This window comes from Ruditapes philippinarum, unplaced genomic scaffold (assembly GCF_026571515.1).
Source record: "Ruditapes philippinarum isolate M1 unplaced genomic scaffold, ASM2657151v2 ctg73_1_1_1_1, whole genome shotgun sequence".
In the NCBI taxonomy this organism is placed as follows: Eukaryota; Metazoa; Mollusca; class Bivalvia; order Venerida; family Veneridae; genus Ruditapes; species Ruditapes philippinarum.
This window is the reverse complement of record NW_026857427.1, coordinates 140674-161528: the sequence shown is the minus strand read 5'-3', so window position 1 is coordinate 161528 and position 20855 is coordinate 140674. Positions and strand designations below refer to the sequence as shown.

Below are 20855 nucleotides of genomic sequence, written 5' to 3'. Positions count from 1 at the left end.
TTCATAGTATTCAATAATTGTTTATGTATGTTATACCTTAGTACAATAACGGGTTAAATCCTATTAAGTTATATATGGAGTTAACGGTGTTCCTGCACTAAGATGACAGTATATGAACATAATAGTTATGAAGCCATTGCTCCACTAGTATCATAGGGTTTCATTTATATTGTTATATTATAAAGGTGATAATTTATTATATATAATATAATTATAATGTCATAATTATATAAATTTAATTACTAGAAAACAAAGTTAATTTTACATTTGGAATCAATATATAATAGAATGCTAGTGATAACCGTTGGGTCAAACAATGACTAATATGTGTATATAACATGAAAACTTTAAATGTTGTGTTACAGCAGAATCCTAAAAACATTAAACATGTTATATTTAATCTGTAGTTATGTATCGAATATAATTAACTTTGTTGTATGTTTACTAATACAAACGTGTTTCTTTTGTTCAAGATGTAAAATGTATTTAAAAAAAGTAACATTGAATGTTGATAATGTTTATGTTTACAAGAAAATAGGTGAAGAACAAACTTGTTTTTGTTGTAAATTAACTGTATTATACTTCACTTTATTTCAGGCGAAACAGGCACTAGAGAAGGCCACACACCGTTCTCAAGCTTCAGACAGTCCGGTGCGAAGTAATTCACCCACATTTTCCTCATCCCGTCCATCAAATCAACAACAACAACAGGGTTCTCGTAAATCAGATCCGAATTTTTCGGCTACAAAACGAAACTCTACACCAGTTCAGCTTTCACCATCAAAATCGTCGAACTTTAACGCAAATTCGCCAAAGAGAAATTCCTCCCCGCATTTAGCGAACCTACAAAACTTCCAGGTAGTGACTATACGAGAGTCTTTAGAAAATAATGTGAATAACTCTAACCGATTTAAAGGTTCGCCGGTGACGGCACTAAAGGACGAGATAGACCGGAGGTATCTTAGCAACGGTGGCGGAGGAACGTTAGATTCGGGTCTAGGTTGGGGGATCGGAGATGATATGGATAGTATACAAAGACTTAAGATGAACCATCATTATGATAATGAAGATCAGGTATGACATACTGAAAACAATCACAAGTTATCATACATTATCACACATTATCACAATTTATATTATATTATCACAAATTATGAAACATTATCACAAATAATCATATCTTATGACAAATTATCATACATTATCACAAATTATCATACAAAATCACAAACTATTGTACATTATCACAAATAATTGTACATTATGACAAATTATCATACATTATCATGAATTATCAAACACAATATATCATACATAAACACAAATTGTCATATATTATCGGAATTATCATGCATTACCACAAATTATCATACCTTATCAAAATAATCATACATAATCACAAATTATCATAAGTTAACATACATTGTAACAAGTTATCATACATTATCACAAATTATCATACATTATCACAGATAATCAAACATTATCACAAATTATCATACATTATCACAAATTATCATACATTATCACAAATTATCATACATTATCGTAAATAATCATACATTATCACAAATTATCATACATTATCACAAGTTACCATGCATTATTAACAAATTGTCATATGTTATCACAAATAATCATACATTATGACAGATTATCATGCAATATTACAAATTATCATAGTTACAGTATTACAAATTATCACTTGGTATCACAATATCTCATGCGTTGTCATTAAAAACCATTTTTTCATTGTGCTACTTTAAAACTAACTTTCAGTTGTATGACTACAATCTGCAAAGGTTCTTCCTATTTTTGCTGTTCATTTTTCATTGAGCACATCAATTATCATCTTCTAAAACTGCCATTTTAATGTTACAAAACAAGATTATTAATAGCTTGCTGTCCTCTGGAAAATGTCCATATATACAACTACAGATGCAATGTTTTGTTGAAAATTTTGTTGATTGGTTCCACAAGAACTGAAGAAAATTATAACAATTTTAAATTTGGTTATAATAATGGGCTGATGGCACCAGCATAACGACCATAATTATGCAGTCTATTAAACCATAAGGAAAATTTCAAAATATGTTCTGACTGAACAGAGCAGCGAATAGTGCAGACCATGATCAGCCTGCATGGACGTGCCGGTTTATCTTGGCCTGCACTGGTTGCATGGGTTAGTTAAGAGCTTTTGATCTTGCTAATATATTGATGTCTTCATCACACATAGACCACCGATGCTTGTTCAATGAATATGAAGACATATTCCTATGAAACTTGGTATACTTATTATGACCACTCACTCACCTTGCAAGCTATAGTATTATAAAATCTATGTGTTTTTCTAAGACTTGAATTACAACTAACAATTAGTTGAGCAGATTTTCCTGAAGGCATCTCTTGTTTATAGTGATCTATTGCATGAATTGCAACCAAGCAATTTTCCCATCTGCAAGTCTATTCCCTATGTAAAGTTGTTTTGTCTTGTGAATATAATGTTCCCTATAATTCGTTTTCTATATTTTTCCACTCCTAAAATGTCTGAAATATCTTCTGGCTTTATATAATATTTTCCCTGTGTTTTTCTTTTATCTAAGAAAATTAATGTTTTGCCATTTCCTGAGATAATGACAGCAATACTGATATGATGGTATACAAAGAAATATAATAACAACCTTGTATGACATCAATGGGAAACATTAATTTTGATCTATAGAGAAAAATGACACAAGATAAATATAATCTCTAAACTCAAAGACAAGTATAATCTCTAAACCCCAAAGTCAAATATACTCTCTAATCCGAAAAACTATTTTTGCGACGGACGCGCCCTCAGGCGCGTTCAGAACTAAGTCATCTACACATGGGATTTCGTTGGCTACATTCGCGCAATGTGTCCTAAACCAATTAACAGCCCAAGAAATAGTACATGAATTTGATCCTTCAAAACTCCCATACTTTGTCTGGATATCTTAATGTCTTCCATATTTAGCCTTTTCAATTTCAAATTAAGTTATCCAAGTTAAAATATGAACGTATATTATTGATAAAAACGTTGTAGTCCCGTAGTATTATTGCGCAATATGCAAATTACTGCTGAAACGATTTACCGCTGTCGAAAAAGTAGGACAGCAAATTATACTACAATAAAGGTGTAACCTCTGAGTTCCAAGACATTATTAGTAGGAAATAAATATTTCTACATTATACAAAACATTATTATTAACAAATCAAAAGTTTTTTCGTGACTCGAGGATAACTCGCGCATTAATAAAAGAAGAACTATTTTCGTGACTCATACCGCGGGTTTAGCTGAATATTCAGCAGTTATTAATATATTAGATACAGTACAATGGCTAGTATAAATATCTATTTTTGAAAATGCATGTAAGACACTTTACCGCCATGTAGTCTTTCATGGTAAGGAAGTTATAATATCAGTTCTACTTCCGATTCTTGTGGTTTGTTTACATATTTTACTAGGTCATGATATGAGTTAACCTTCGCTATTCTAATAATAGATTCTGCTTCACCTGTTCTGATTTTTGGACAGGCGATTAGGAAGTACACATTAAACATGTAATTAATAAACCAGCGGATTGTAATGCAATACTTTTAGAAATGCTATACAATTGTAAGAGGCAAACAAGTTGAAAATGGAATTTAGTGTGAAGTTGAAAAGGACAACTAAACACTGTAGTGCTTAAGTGACATTTAAATTAAAATAAAAACGATGTGCTCTGGCCTCTACGTCTTTACCTTGTAAATAAAAAAATCTAAGAAATACACTATTAATTGCTGATGATTTTAACCAATTTTTTTTAAATGAGACACATCCAAGAGAAATAAAAATACAAATGACTTATATTTTGTCTGTATGCCCACTATGATATAACACGAAGCAATTCTGAATAGCATTCTCAAATGTATAATGTATTATGTTTGAAGTTTATTTGCCTGGATTGATTCTAGAAATATTTCGTTGATAGTTTTTTTTCTATTTACATATCATTTCTTAGAATAAATCGATAAGGACACTGATTTACAAGTTTGACCAGAGTTTTTAGGCATAAATTTCATTCGTGCTTGAAAGTAGAAAATCTGAATTATATCAATTTGGGACACAAAATATATTGCTCTACAAATCTCGAACTTGTATGGAACAAATTTTCTCTGTTATATATTTTGTGTTTTTTTTTTGTTTTTGTTTTTTTTTCTAAAAGAAGCCTTAATGTCTCTCCGGTTGCATGTCCGTCGCATTCAGTGCTGCAGCACTTTGATTTAAGATATTTTGTGCCTAGTGGTGTGAAAATGTCATATTGGATCTTAAAATTGTCAGAGGATGTTTTGAAATTACTATTGATTAGATAGAGAAACTTTCAGGCTGTTGTCATCACTAATGAGCTGTGGAGATATTCTAGACTTTGTCATGAAGACTATTTTCTAATGATAATATAAAGAGAGGACTATACAATGGGCTATTGCAGCTCTACCAGTCTTGAGTTGCCAAACCTTATCAATCAGTCAAGCTCCTCCGAAAGATATGATCATATATTTTGGCAGCAACACCTTATTTTTATCTCCACGATGCATTTAAAATTGTCTCATTGGCCTCCTGTGCATCAAAATAGTAAACATCACAAACAATGACTAGCATAATATTTAGTATCATTCAATGAATTACTGAATTCCAAACTTATAGGTTACCCTTTGGCAAATAATAATCTTTAAGGACATGAATTGTGACTTGTCCGAGGTCCGTACTCTCAGTGCCAGAAAGGGCAGATAGACCCTCATTGAGCTTAGAATGCAAACACCCCTATCGCAGCTCTTGGTCCAATTGCTTTTTTATTTGCATTAATGTATAAATAATCTACATGTTCACATCTTGAATAAATATATGTTGAAATCATCAAGTTAAGTCAAGCATGCTGTCCTACTGACAGCTCTTGTTCCATTTGAATGTTTGTCATGACATCATATGTACCATGTCATAATTTATATATCATGATCTGTATGATGATGTCATCAATTAGGTCATAATCATGTTCCATTTGAATTTTGCTTTGTCATTTATGAAATAATTGTTCCGTTTTTGTACACAAAATGTAAAAAAAAACCCCACTCCTTGGGAAATCTAGGGAAGACAATTTCACCATATTCAATAATAAAACAGCAATTCTAGCATATTATATAAAGCATTCGGGTGATGTCTGTCTGTTGTAAACCTACATAATATCCCTACAGTATTGTATTTTCCTGTAATTTCACAAGAAAATAAAATTATAGAAACATTATTATCTTGCTATGACACCAACAGCAAAAATACTTTATTCATGATGGTTTATGTAAGATAAAAGCTTAGTTTCAAATGCCAGATATGTTTTAAATTTAATAGACTATAAGTTTCTCATATTTTACTTGAAAATATTAAATTTACAATGATGTTCAACCTGTACGTGTCATGAGTCTCCTTAGTGAAAAATGTTGTAATTCAATAAATTTGACGTTCTGTATGTTTGGTTTATACAGAATTTATTTTAGTTAGATTGTGTAGGAAGCTATATAAGCTTTTAGACATACTTTCAACCAGAACTGAGCAATGAGTGTCAAGTTTCTTGCTCAAGAAAAACATTTACTTTCCCCTGATGGGGTTTGAACCCATGTGGCTAGAGTTCATTAGATTACTAGTCCAATGCGTTAACCACTCGGCCATGCCACTCTGTATGTTTATCACAAACATTGAGTTAACTGTTTATATATTGTTTTATATACGCTTGTTTAAGATTTGTAAGACTAGAATTTAACCATTTGTTGTATTTTTTTTCATTTGATGTTATGGTAACATTCTTTATATATATTTTCTACAGTTACAAGCACCACCAACCCCTCCTTCGAAGATGCAGAACCGTCCGTTACCCGCCATACCGGCATCTTCTGATTTCAATGATCACAGAGCCAGTCCAAAACTACGAAACTGGACCAGTCTAGATGATGACGTCATACCAAACCATACACGATCCACGATGCAGTCACGATTACGGGACAGCCCTAAACGTCGGCCTCAAAGGCCGCAGAGCGAGGTTATCCTCGATTCAAAGTTATCTGTTTTCTCAGGAGGGGGAGTGGATCAGCCCGGTGTATATATATATGGCTTTAAATCACAGACTCAAAATGAGTTATCCAAAAACTGCAATGTGCTAAACTCTAATCAGTTATCTAATGTAAATATTTCGCCACAATTCAACAACAGGTCTATGCAAAATCCGCAGAGCAGGGAAACTAATACTACACAGCAGAAGTATTCACCCAAGGTGAACAACTCTAATCATCAATATTCCCCCAAGGGGAGTAACTTCACACAGACTGGTTATGATAATATGAATAGTTTACAGAACGGAAAATCATCACCACCAATGCATTACCAGAATGGAAGTCCTTCCCATAATGCAGTAGTGGATCATGGGGAAGAATCCTCCAGTACGAAAAAAGAAAAGGGTGGCGGGTAAGTTCTGAATTCTGTACTATTTAGAAATAAAAAAAAAATAATTTGCCAATCAGATTATGGACTGTATGCTGTGGATCTTCTCAATGACTTATTCATAAGCCTTAAAGATTAAAGTCAAGACCATTTCAGTAGGGTTTATTTCAACTTTAATTTTTGCTCCACTTTTTGAAGAAAAAGAAAACCTAGCTAATGTTTTGACCATCTTGTTGGCATTGGTTTAACTTTTAATTAACTATCCATCACTGAGAAAAGTGGACCATTATGTTTATGGTCAAGTCTTCTTGATTGTGAAAAACCTTAACAATGTCACTGAGGGAAATATAAACTAATATGTTTGAACCATGGTCTAGTCTATTGATTTGAACCATGGTCTAGTCTCCTGATTTGAACCATGGTGTAGTCTCCTTATTTGAACCATGGTCTAGCCTCCTGATGCGAACCATGGTCTAGTTTCCAGATTTGACCCATGGTTTAGTCTCCTAATTTGAACCATGGTCTAGTCTCCTAATTCAAACCATGGTCTAGTCTCCTAATTCAAACCATGGTCTAGTCTCCAGATTTTAACTATGGTTTAGTCTCCTAATTCAAACCATGGCCTAGTTTTCTGATTTGAACCATGGTCTAGTCTCCTGATTTGAACCATGGTCTAGTCTGCTGATTTGAACCATGGTCTAGTCTCCTGATTTGAACAATGGTCTGGTCTCCAGTCTTGAATGAACCAGTGTCTGTGCCATAACTGTAAAAATGAATTGTGACCCTGTAAGGCTCAAACCCATGATTCATTGTTTCATTGTTTGAAAGGAAGGCTCAACTAGGTTTATATAGATGGATTGATCGTTTAATAGAAGTGAATTGATAGTTTAATAGAAGTGAAAGTATAGTGTTCCAGAAGAAATGAGGCATAACAAACATTTTGACAGATTGTAGAAAACTTGTTTCATAACAATTGAAGACAAAAACTTTGGTATAATCTCATTCTCACAAAACTGCCTCAGAATTAAAGAACAGGATAAAAAAATATCTAGGAGCTTTTACAGGGGGTCATAAAGTCGACTTTCACTCCATTTGTCATAGCTGGAATAAAATTTCCTTAATTTATTTTTAGCTCTTTTAAATTCCCCCTCTTGATGCACATTTATTAGGAAAAGGCACCGTATTTAACTCAGTATAATCTTAGAGCTTTTACACTTGTTTTTGTAATTTCGTTCGCAAATTTTGAATCTTGTTCGAATGAGGCTGATCACAGGTGCGAGTTTTTGTAATGTATCAACTGTAGCGAACAAAGAGAGGGGTGCTAATCTGATATGTATCAATATCGTAATCAAAGTTTCAAGTTCGCGCAGATACCCATCTTTTTTGTATAACATTACACAATTTCCCTTTTTTCTTTAAGACATTTTTAAATTGTTAATCATAGGTCTAAGGTGGTGTCGATTTACAAGGAGAATTTTAAGGGCCGTGATGATCGAGTGTTCCCACAACAAGCTTAAGGTTGTAGAATACCAAATTGTTTTATCTGTTTTTTGTTTTTTTTAAACTGCAAGTATTTTCTTTAAACTGTGTAACAGAAATGCACATGATGCTTTGCTGGTCTAAATTCACAGTGATTACATTTGCATATATGTGATATGTTTTACTTGCTTGGAGCTGGGATTCAAACCAGAGTGCTAGGGATGGCATAAGAAGAGACAATTATGCAATTTATAGCTTTACACAGCCCTAATTGCCTTAACGAGGGTTGGGGCCTGGGGTCCTCAGGTAGGGGAAGTTCACATCATTTTGAAGAAAAAATTTTTTTTGTCTCAACAGCAATACTCATTGTGTCATGTTCTACAGTTGTTTAGGCAGTAGCGGATTTTAGGGTATAGCGGATAACATGGCAGTAACAATGCTCCTTTCCATCAAATATGCCTTTTTCAAAATAAGACAATTATACCATCTAAAAGAGTGATATATTTGCCATCCGTGGCTAATTTTGTTTTATTTATTTCAAATTGCACAGCCAGTTTTTCTTACATAAATCAGAACGAGGTAACCGGATGTTGTCACCGTCAGACTATTTATAAGCGCTTCCAAAAGTAATAAACAGAAAACTATTGATCAACACCAAGTAAAGTAATGAAATATTGACATGATTTGGTGTAAAAATCATTTGTTTATAATTTTGCAAAAGCTTTTACAGATATAACGCCTACTGACACTAAAAATTATTGAAAATGAATAGCAAGTGTTTCTGTCAGTAACGGATTTTACATTTGAGGGTGGTCTCAAAATTTATTTTATCTGTCAAAACGCCGTCAAAAGTGGATTAAAAGTAGACTTTTAACAAAAAAATATCCCAGTTTTAATGGTATAATATTATGTATTCTATCTTTTTATAATTTTAACTCAGTTGTATTGATACTTTGAATATACAATCATTATTAACTCTTCTTTCAACTAGATTATAAGATTAATAATAGCTTTAATGTAAAACAGACCTCTTTTTCATTGAAATTTGTTGTTTCATTTTTATGCCCCCACAATGTGGGAGCATATAGCGTTGCACTTGTCCGTCCGTCCGTCCGTCAGTCCGTCCGTCCGTACGTCCCGAAATCTTGTGAACGCAACTCCTCTTAAACCGGATGGCAGATTTTGCTTAAATTTACAGGGATGAACAACCTTAATGTGTAGATGGTAGTAAAGGAAGGAATTTTTGCTGCGACCAAATTTAACAGAATTATGGCCCTTTGTTGATTTTTTCACTAGCTACTATGTAGAAATTTTGTGAACGCAACTCCTCTTAAACCGGATGGCAGATTTTGCTTAGACTTACAGGGATGAACAACCTTAATGTGTAGATGGTAGTAAAGGAAGGAATTTTTGCTGCGACCAAATTTAACAGAATTATGGCCCTTTGTTGATTTTTTCACTATATACTATGTAGAAATTTTGTGAACACAACTCCTCTTAAACCGGATGGCAGATTTTGCTCTAACTTACAGGGATGAACAACCTTAATGTGTAGATGGTAGTAAAGGAAGGAATTTTTGCTGCGACCAAATTTAAAAGAATTATGGCCCTTTGTTGATTTTTTTCACTATATACTATGTAGAAATTTTGTGAATGCAACTCCTCTTAAACCGGATGGCAGATTTTGCTTAAACTTCCAGGGATGAACAACCTTAATGTGTTGATGGCAGTAAAGGAAGGAATTTTTGCTGCAACCAAATTTAACAGAATTATGGCCCTTTGTTGATTTTTTCATTAATTACTATGTAGAAATTTTGTGAACGCAACTCCTCTTAAACCGGATGGCAGATTTTGCTTAAACTTCCAGGGATTAACAACCTTAATGTGTAGATGGTAGTAAAGGAAGGAATTTTTGCTGCGAACAAATTTAACAGAATTATGGCTCTTTGTTGATTTTTAGTTTCAACTTGTGGCACATGTAGTCCAAAAAATATTTGACCTAGAGTCATAAGATTGACAGAACAGTGGTGTGTGGGGGCATCCGTGTCCTATGGACACATTTCTTGTTCATACTTAATACACATGCTCAGCTCCAGTTTATTGCAAAATTTTTGTAATTTATGTATTCAGAATATATAGTTTACTTTTTAATTCATCTATACAGATCTTAGGAAATATTGTTTTTATTTGTTAAATTGCAACATATTATATAGTTATCATTGCTTGTATACTGTGATGTTACAAAATAAATAAATAAATAAATAATTTTTAAATAAATAAAGCTATTTACTATGGTTGATATAATTATAGATTTTTTAAAGAAATAACTATGGTAAACTATAGCTATGTTCAAACTATTACATGTCACAGTTGCATCATAAGTTGTTGACCAGATATTTATCTATATATTTATTTACTTGTAGAAAAATTTGAAATATTACTATCAAATGTAACATTTTTCATTCCAAAAACCCCAAAACATGTTTCTGTGACATGTACTTTGTAAATACTAAATTTGGAACGTTTTGAGACTCACCCTCATTGACCTTCACCTACCTATCCCATACTCCCCAAAGCTATCCGCTACTAACTGAAATATATGCCGAACAAAAACAAAGAGTACTACATGTAATGTCAAAGATACTGCTAAAAATATTTTATTTTAAAAAGGGAGGGTAGTTTGACTACTGAATGGTATCAATTTGACTTTCTGAATATTATTATTAAAGACATAAGCAGCGCCGATCTCCTTAGCTATCCGCTACTGCCTAAACAACTGTATCAATGTGGCCATACCACGTGACTTTTCGGGTACGGAACACGCCGATTTTTCAACCGATTCAGGTATGTTTTTTATTCATAACTTATTTATTACTCAACCGATTTTGATGAGATAAGGCGCAGAGTACCCGTAATTATATCAGCTATCCACAGTATATCAAAATTCTGAAAACCACTGAATGGTTTTTGAGAACATTCGAGTACAGTTTTCTTTTCATAGCCTGGGCCGAGGGGAACGGTACACACTCATTTGGCATAACAGGCGATTTCTAGCAAGTCATATGTTTTTTGACACTATTTCATAGAAAAATACATGTTAAATCTGATATATTTACTATGTCCAATGTATCGAGGGAATGCAGTGATGTTCTAGCATATTTTCATAAAGTTATGTTGAAATGATACGGAACACACTGTTATTTCAAAAGATACGGTACACACACAATTTCTGTCTTTGAAACAATTCTAAAATAAAATATATAAAAATTTAATTTAAATTATAATATGAGTGATTTGTTTCATAGTTATACATTTTATTAATTTAAACGAGAACCCTGGGACCTGTTTTGCAAAGTATCATTATGCCTACAGTTTGATGTAAACAGGATTATTCAAAAAATAAAAGAACATTTTGAGAGTTAATATTTGGCTATAAAATGTTAAAATTTTAGGGAGGGATACGAAAGACATTCAAAATTTTGTTTTGTTTTGATTTTCATTTGCGACAATTAGGTATATTCTTTTGGATTATAAAACGAATTGTGAAATTCATGGACATCTGACTCTGTTATGTGCGATTATTATTTCATTTAATTTGTTTGTTCGAATATATAAATGACTGTCTAAACGTAGTATGAATATATAAACAAACAAGAAGTTAGGAGTAAGTTGGAAATATATGTTCCTCGCAAAATGCTGTTTAAATAATCGAATTTGGAGAAAAAACGCTGGTTTTGATGTAAGTGGATTTTTTTTAATCACGGAAAGTTTAAAGTTTTTTTCGGCCACATGATATTTGGTATGAATCATCTGCCAGCGTGCCAAACTAACTGCATGTATCTAAATTATCAAATTATCTACATATGGACAAATATATTTCGCAGTTTTACGTGCAATCAAAATTAATAATTTGATAATTTGAAGAACCTATATGGGAACAAGGCCTGTTATATAACGTAACGTAGGTTATACAAGGTAACCTTGTTACATATACATGTAAGGATATACATGTTAGGAAATTTGGTAAAATTATGCCTATCTTGGACTTTCATTTCAAGATGCATTTAACACTTGAGTTCATGGATATGTGTTCTTGCGTGTTTGTGTTAAAAATAAAATGATATTTTAATAATACCCATTTTGTCAATCAAATGCTATGGATTTTTGAGGCTGCGTTCTGTTTTATATACTACATGAAGTAGGTACGAGACCACAAGTGACTTCGATGTTTCGATTTTTTATGTGAGAAAGTTTTCTTACTACCGTACAGAATGTCGGTCGTTTTACTCAGGTGCCCGTTCGTTCCTTTATTTATACCCAAAGGGGCACTTGTAAAACTCGAAAGTCGCCACATAATAATGTCAGTTTTATGAGACGTGAAACCAAACCAAAAATGACCTTATTACATGAATTAAAAGTTATTTTTAAAGCTTCATGCCTTTAAACATTAAAAATTTAAGCAATGGCGACTACATTTTTATTTGTTTGGCTCGTCAGACCAAACAAATAATGGTAGCGAAATTTCAGGCTCTGATATGCTTATTTGCAAAATAAGAAAGTAGTCCGAACCCCTGGAAGCGGTTACTTACCTTTATATGTACTCTAACGCTGAAAAAACTAGAAATGTGTCCATAGGACAGGGATGCCCCCACACGCCACTGTTCTGTCAATCTAGGTCAAATATTTTTTAGACTACATGTGCCACAAGTTGAAAACTAAAAATCAACAAAGGGCCATAATTCTGTTAAATTTGGTCGCGGCAAAAATTCTTTCCTTTACTACAATCTACACATTAAGGTTGTTCATCCCTGGAAGTTTAAGCAAAATCTGCCATCCGGTTTAAGAGGAGTTGCGTTCACAAAATGTCTATATGGTATATAGTGAAAAAATCAACAAAGGGCCATAATTCTGTTAAATTTGGTCGCGGCAAAAATTCCTTCCTTTACTACAATCTACACATTAAGGTTGTTCATCCCTGTAAGTTTAAGCAAAATCTGCCATCCGGTTTAAGAGAAGTTGCGTTCACAAGATTTCGGGACGTACGGACAGACAGACGTACGGACGGACGGAAAGACGGACGGACAGACGGACGGACAAGTGCAACGCTATATGCTCCCACTTTGTGGGGACATAATAAGGGGGGATCACTGTGTTAAGATTGTCAAATGACGGGCACATTAATTTTCAAGCCTTCTCGGGAGAAGAAAAAGTAGTTCCCGATTGGTCAAAGATTTCAAATATAGTGCAATTCTTTACAGATTTTCATGTAATATTAAGCTCCATGATTATTTACATCAGTGTCAAACGAAATTAATAAGGGTTACAAACCCTAATTTAGAATGATATGGTTTTCTTCAGGCTGTTATCTTATAACTTCCCCGTGGTCGAGGGGTTACACGCTCGTTTAGGAAGAGAGATGTCCTGAGTTCAAATCCAAGTTAAGGCAACTCATGTTTTTTTTGTTTTTGTTTTTTAATGGTTTAAGCCAAATAAACAATGAATTACATATCAGTGTTGCAATGGACATTTCCGGTGTTTACAGTTTTATGTAAATTGGCTATTTTGTTATCCAATCGCTACACTGAGATAATACATAGTCACTGGTTGACCTGGTTTGCACAAAAGAACACGTGCTTATGTTTGTGATACTGTTTGTGAGCACTTGACCTAGCAATCAATGGAAAAGATGTGGCTAAATGTTCCGCTACGAAAAACCGGAAAGGTCCATAAGCCTTATAGCCAATTTACTACAGTTATGACACTAGAAACAACATTGGTGGCACTATACAAAAACAAATTGGTTTACAATCTCATAGCCTTCACCTTTCTGACATTTTGAGACCAAAACAAATTCAGCGCCTTCTGTGATTTGATTTAATTAAGCATGACCATGATATTGCAAAATTGTACCTAATGACTTGCTTATTATTAACAAAATATTGATATATATAAATTGTTATCAAGTAATGATACTTTTCAGCGATTTAGGTCATGACCTTGTTTTATTTTTTCAGGATGAAGCAAAAGACATATCTTACTTCACTTAAACTAAAAGAAATAAAAAACAACAATAAACAACAATAAACACAGCATTATATAACAACATTTTCTTCCTATAGAGCGCAACTACCTGATTCTGTGAAGATCGAAGTGTTTAACATACCCTAGATGATTTTAAATAGGACAATTACATGGAGGTTTTAAATGTTAAGCGTGATCTCTTGAAATATAGTGCACAAATACATGTAAACATTAATTGTAAGCATTATGATACATTGCAAAACAGGTCCCAGGGTTCTCGTTTAAATTAATAAAATGTATAACTATGAAAAAAATCACTCACATTATAATTGAAATTAAATTTTAATATATTTTATTTTAGAATTATTACAAAGACAGAAATTGTGTGTGTACCGTATCTTTTGAAATAACAGTGTGTTCCGTACCATTTCAACATAACTTTATGAAAATATGCTAAAACATCACTGCATTCCCTCGATACATTGGACATAGTAAATATATCAGATTTAACATGTATTTTTCTATGAAATAGTGTCAAAAAACATATGACTTGCTAGAAATCGCTTGTTATGACAAATGAGTGTGTACCGTTCCCCTCGGCCCAGGCTATGAAAAGAAAACTGTACTCGAATGTTCTCAAAAACCATTCAGGGGTTTTCAGAATTTTGATATACCGTGGATAGCTGATATAATTACGGGTACTCTGCGCCATATCTCATCAAAATCGGTTGAGTAATAAATAAGTTGTGAATAAAAAACATACCTGAATCGGGTGAAAAATCGGCGTGTTCCGTACCCGAAAAGTCACGTGGTATGGCCACATTGTGTATGTAAATTTTACTTTCAAATATTAAAGTAATATTTCAATGGAGTATTGTTAGAATCACACAGCAGAAGGTAGCTTAATTTTATAATTGATTTTGAAGAGAGTTTTTTTTTTTAAAAAGAAAACTTTAAAGGGAGGACATGGGGCTGATATTCCGCACAAAAAAATTGAAATGAGGGCCAAGATCTAGCTTCTATGAAGCTTAATTTATATATGTTGGTTCTGACCAGATTTTGTACTATCTTCTGTTCAATTCTATAATATTTTGATATCAGTATCCCTATTTTTGTTTAATTAATATACTTTTTGTTATATACCAGCAAGATGAGTCCAATTTATACAAATTTTACAGTGGAAGGTTTATACTTTTGTGCAATATTAAAATTACATTCAAATTTTTTTTAGTTTATACTAATTTATTTTAATTCAATTGTGTGGGATCTAATTATTTATAAGCTTATTAAAACACTCTCAAGTCCATTTCTGGAATCAATCAGTACTTAGCAATAATTGTTAAGTTTCTTGCTCACATATGGAAATAATGGCTTGCCCCTGATGGGGTTTGAACCTATGCGACCAGCAATCATTAGATTACTAGTCTTACGCTTTAACCAGTACATAGCCACGCTGCCACTTCTTTCAAATTTCAAGTTCTACAAAAATAACATCACATAATCTCATAAAACATTTAAGATATTTTCCTTAGAAGATATATAGTTTTCTAATCATTGTTTTAAGATTTAGTATGTTTGTTCTTTATCATTGTTTTCAATAATTTATTTTCTCAGAAGATATGCGTCAGTCTTAAAATATGTTTGTAATTTTCATTGATGTATGGGACACTAAGGGAAACCTCTATAACATAATGAGGTAGTGTAGCATTCAGTAAAATAGATCAGCTTGTCACATATTGTTCACAAGTTTACCTGCTACACATTACTGTCATTAGTTAACTGATTATCATCACCCTTGTATTCCATAGCTGTGTGAAAATTTTAAACTTCTTTTTCTGCCTCTTTTATGTACTCAAATTCTGATAAAGTAAATTGATCGATACTGAGGTAGTTGCCTGGAGATTTTTTTTTATCCCATTTGTTAATTTATTATGGTTTATTTCTGAAAATTTATCAAAGAATTTGCATGATTCTTTTTAACAGAACAGATTTTTATTTGTACATCATCTATTATAAACTAATATTTACAAACATAACATCAATATACATGACTATAATGGTAATAGCTATAATGATATTTTTATACAATTTGTAATCTAATTTTATATACCGGTAGTTACAAGAAAATTAATTAGAAAATATATATAGTACGAAATAAAAAGTACAGACATAAATTATGTAAAGAATGAGAAAACATGATGTTTAACACTCAACATTTAACTCAATTATTTTAGAATGTTTGTTGTTTGTTTGTTTTGATTTGTTTTAAAAGACCAATTTTGACAGTGTTTTAAAATAAGAAACTTTAAAAGTGTTCATGGATTCTGTTCCTTAAGTGTTTAAACTATTTAAAAATTTATATACGAGGTATTAAAATTTGTCTCAATTGTTCAGTTAAGGAAAGAATGGTCTTAATCTTAATTTAGAGAAAGAAATTTACAAGTCTGTACCTAGTAGTGTTTCAAACCATGTTTACAATAAACACTGATAAAAATCTTAATTAAGTGTTTAAATTCACTTCAAAATGAAAGAGAATTGAATTCCGTACCTCCTAGTTTTGTATTTTATTTTGTGTTATTTGACTACAAGTAAAGCAGAAAGAATTGTTCCGAATACCTACAGCTCGCCGAGGATTATATGGAATTTGATACAGAGGCGACTTGGCAGGAGTTGCCCGGAGGTTCGATGTCCCGATTTGATACGTGGAAACATTAGACTTGTTTAGAAAGGTCATATAACATCGTACTAATGAATGGACTTAGAATAAGGCCCAAGATTGACATCGAATGAATGTTTTTACAGTGCACTAATTGGAAAAACTCCCGTCCATTTTTCGCTGTAATATCACATTTTGACGCGCCTTTAATACAATGATAAATTTAGGTGTTGTTTCTTTTATATGTTTAAAACGGCCATTAATCATTCATGTGCTTTTTTTTCAGCAAAGATGTCAGTTTCTGATCCCTGTGTTTAATTTGAAATTAAAAGTTTAGTGTTACAATCAAGTGTCACATTTGCTGATGACTTGATAAAATGTGAAGCTCTACAAAAACTAGCCTCAATAATAACTTGCCTTAGATTGAGGCCATAACGTCCATTTTTTTGCGCAGCCTGCCCAACCTCTGTTAATTGTAAGCATTAAAAAAACAAAAAACCTTAAAATCATAATGGACAGTTATAAGTTCAAAGATTGGCAAGTCTATTTTGCACATTTAGGTTAGACATATTAAAACTCAAAACGAACTTGGTGACTTAGAAAATCAACCCATTTACAGTAGATTTTTTACTATGCATGCATAAAAAAAGTTGTTTATTGCAAAACAAACCTTTTTTTTTTGTGCTCGTAAATGTCACTGGGGTTTTTTCTTTTTTTTTTTTTCTTTTTTTTTTAAATTTTAGATGATTACATTTTTATTCATGATGTAAATGATTCAGTGAAAAATAAGAAATTGTAACTATGAAATAACAAAATTTTGAATGTGTTACTCATGTTGTGATGATAATTTTCAAAATATCGTAAAATCTGTTTTGAATAATGTTCGGTTTTTTTGGTCACCAAAAAAATTAGTATATGAAAGTAAAAAAAATTTTTTTTTAATTTTAAAAGTAATGACTAATAAGTTACAAATTTTAACTGATTGAGAAATTAATTGTTGCGTTGATATAATGTTTGATATTGTTAACTTGTCAAAGGTAGTTGTTTTTTTTTCTCACCACAAGAGTGTTTTTTGTTTAAAGGCTAATTATGTAATTATTTGTGGTTTTCTTTAAGGATAGTTATTTGTTTTGATGTTTGAAAGATAAACATTGATGTTTTTAAAAAGAATTTCTTGACAATAAGGATGGCGTTTAAAGTTTAGCTAACTTTTTGGTTTAAGGAATTGTTAACTTCTTGGTTGAATTAAATGTACCCCCCCCCCCCAAAAAAAAACCGCACCATTTTTGGTACATTAACATCTGCAGAAGCACATGGATGTGCATTGCAAAGCATGAGCCTGCAGGGGCTTAAAGCATGAAAGATTAGGTGCATTAGAGCTATTATTACATGAAAGTATATGTTCAAATTAGTATTTTTGGAATTTGTTATTTGTAAAGAAACGGTTACAAGTTGTTCAATATAATTGCTTTCCGCTTGCTAGTGCAACATCATTTGAGAGTTACGGTTTGATAATAAAAGCACAAGGGCTGTCATTGCATTAGGCTGTTTTTACATTGCCTTGAGTAACATATATAAAAAACATGCAACAATGGCGTTTGCAGAATATATCAAACTGTTACAGATATTGTAACAGTGGTTTTGCTTTAAGATCGCATATGATATGGTCAAGGATTTAATATATTACAGGACTGGTGCTCTGACCATTCACTTGCCCCATATCTACAATATCTACAACTGAGACTGTGGGTTCAGTTCTAAAATGAGATCGAAAAGTCACCTTCTGAAGTTCTTTATCTAATCTTAATATCTCAGAAAATAAGATTAGAGAGCAAAAAAAACCTCTATTATCCTGTGACAGTTCTCTGCAGATGTGCATGGAAGCTGCCAATTCTAATTTGCTTTTTTGCCTTCTTTTTGAAGAGCTGTTTTTATTTTTTATCTCCATTTAGGGAGAGCATTTTCTAAATTATCCTCTGAGTGCCATTGATTCTTGGATGTCAACTGCCATTAATGACATGCAAAAAAAATTAAAAAAATTACATGTATTAAGAGTTTACTGATGTAAATTGTGCAATCCCTTTATAGTTTACAACTGTTTTACAGAGCACCAACACAATTTAGGTCATATGGCACCTTAACAAGAAAGATTATTTTGGCTAACATGGATGTTACAAACTTTAAACAGCACAAGGGGTCAAAACCATCTCATGTACTAGAGCTAAATGATGCAATTATACTCCATGCAGTAATTCGAACCCATTCAGTCGCCAGTCTAACGAGAATTACAAAACTGTATAATAGTCGTAACTTGCAATCATTCTGTAAGCTGTATGATGTTGAAATGAATTAAATTTGGTACATTAAACCTATGTTTTTAAGTTTTGTTAATTAAAAAAAAGTAAAAGTGTGAATTCTTGAGAATCCAATGTCAGTCGATAAGATTTTTTTTCTGTGGAAAGACTATGTTCTTGTTTTATGTGACAAATCTGTTAAAACAAAATCTTTCTTCAATATTTCAATTTGGATAGTTAAATTGCAGCTTGCAAGAGAATAGTGAAAAAGAATTGTTTTTTTTTTAGTCAAAAATACAATGTCAACAAAATTTTCATTGTGAAATGACCAAATCCTTCATATGGCAACAAGAAGTCGAACAATTAAAAAGATATGAATAAACAACTTAAGTATTTAGATTGATGGAATGAAAGTGAGAGTCACGGTAATTAGTAATTAAAGTAATTACAACCATCGATGACTAAAATAATGAGCGAGGCATTATTTAAATTTTTACGACTACAATGCAATGTTTGATTGGTTTGACTCCATACCGATGTAAATACTCGCCATAAAGATCAGCAGTTAAGACAGTCTGACGAATGTTTCACTTTTCTCGTTCCTTTATGGCGATGATAAAATTGTCGTCAAAACATCATGTCAAGATAAGCATGGACCGGCATGTTAATGACGACTGAGTCATCAGGTTGTTTAGTTGATAATTTGGTCATTTGTTTTTAACGTTATCTATTCTAATGAAATTTACGCAAATATTTTGGTAGGTATTCCATGCGATCCTTTTAGATCTTCTTAAGTCCAGTTCTTTAGTCAGTTCAGTGTTGTCATGAAACAAAAATTCCAGACAGATGTTATTTTAAGAAAGTTTTTAAGGATATGTCCAGGTTTTGAGATGAAAAAATTCATTAGGTTAGGAATATGTTGAAGATGCTATAGTAGGTGTTGACATGGGCAAAAATAGGTAATATGTTTTTCATTCGATCATGTTTTAAATATTTCTCATTTATTTTGAGAGAAAACGCAGGCAAATTTCTCTGCTATTATTATAAAGAGTGTACTGTAAATAGGATAAAAGAGGCTGGGAGATGAGAAATTGGTGGTAAATTTGCCGAAGAATCTGAATAACATGTTTGTTATAATACAGCACATTTGTGTTTGTAATTTCGATTTTTATTGATAAGCGTGATGTTTCTATATGTTATTTATACACACAGCTGTTGCAAAGAATTTGTTTTTTCTTAATTAAATCATAGAAATCTTTTGTGCTGTATCAAAAATTGATTATTTAAATTAACAATTTTGACAGGTATTGACATATGTATATATGGTTGTTTGCAATATTATCCCTTGCCTATTGGCTTCGGTTATAATATCCGTACAAACATTTTTATTGGGCTAATATAACCTATAAAAAGATCTTTATAACTAGTCATATAAGTGACTTATTAGTTTAGGGTTTTTATTAAAGTTTCTTTATAATAAAGTGAAATTAATATTAAGAGATTATAGTCATAATAGTGTTTGATGAGCTTCATAGAAAATGTTTGTTTTTTATGCAAGTTTTCCCCCCCTAAATCTTCAAATCAAAATTGAACTTGATTGATAATTTTCAAAGAAATTATGATACTTAACAATTAAAAAAAGATGTATATTATAGCTAATTTCTTAATTGTCACATTCTCTTAAAAAATTCCATTGAATTGTCATTTTCTTCAGTTCTTTATCATTTTTCATAAGGATTCTTTATTGCAGTGAGTGAAAACTATGGGCAATGATGACTATATTATAATATCCAATTAATATATGAAATATGATAGAGCAATTTTGCAAATCTCTATCTCTAAAGTAATTTATTTTTTGTATAAAAAGTTTGTATTCTCCCATTGGTGATTTATTATAACTTTTGCTATTTTGCTGCCT

The 20855-nt window shown here is 32.0% G+C and overlaps 1 protein-coding gene across 2 annotated transcripts in view; it reads left to right on the top strand.

Annotated features, from left to right (window-relative positions):
* The window catches only part of LOC132749712 (tensin-1-like), a 95574-nt gene that overhangs the window by 49247 nt on the left and 25472 nt on the right, over window positions 1-20855 (top strand). For both annotated transcript variants that reach the window (XM_060739586.1, XM_060739587.1), the window contains 2 exons: window positions 598-1074; window positions 5877-6511. In XM_060739586.1, coding sequence (XP_060595569.1) covers window positions 598-1074; window positions 5877-6511 — 1112 coding nt within the window. The remainder of the gene's footprint in view (window positions 1-597; window positions 1075-5876; window positions 6512-20855) is intronic.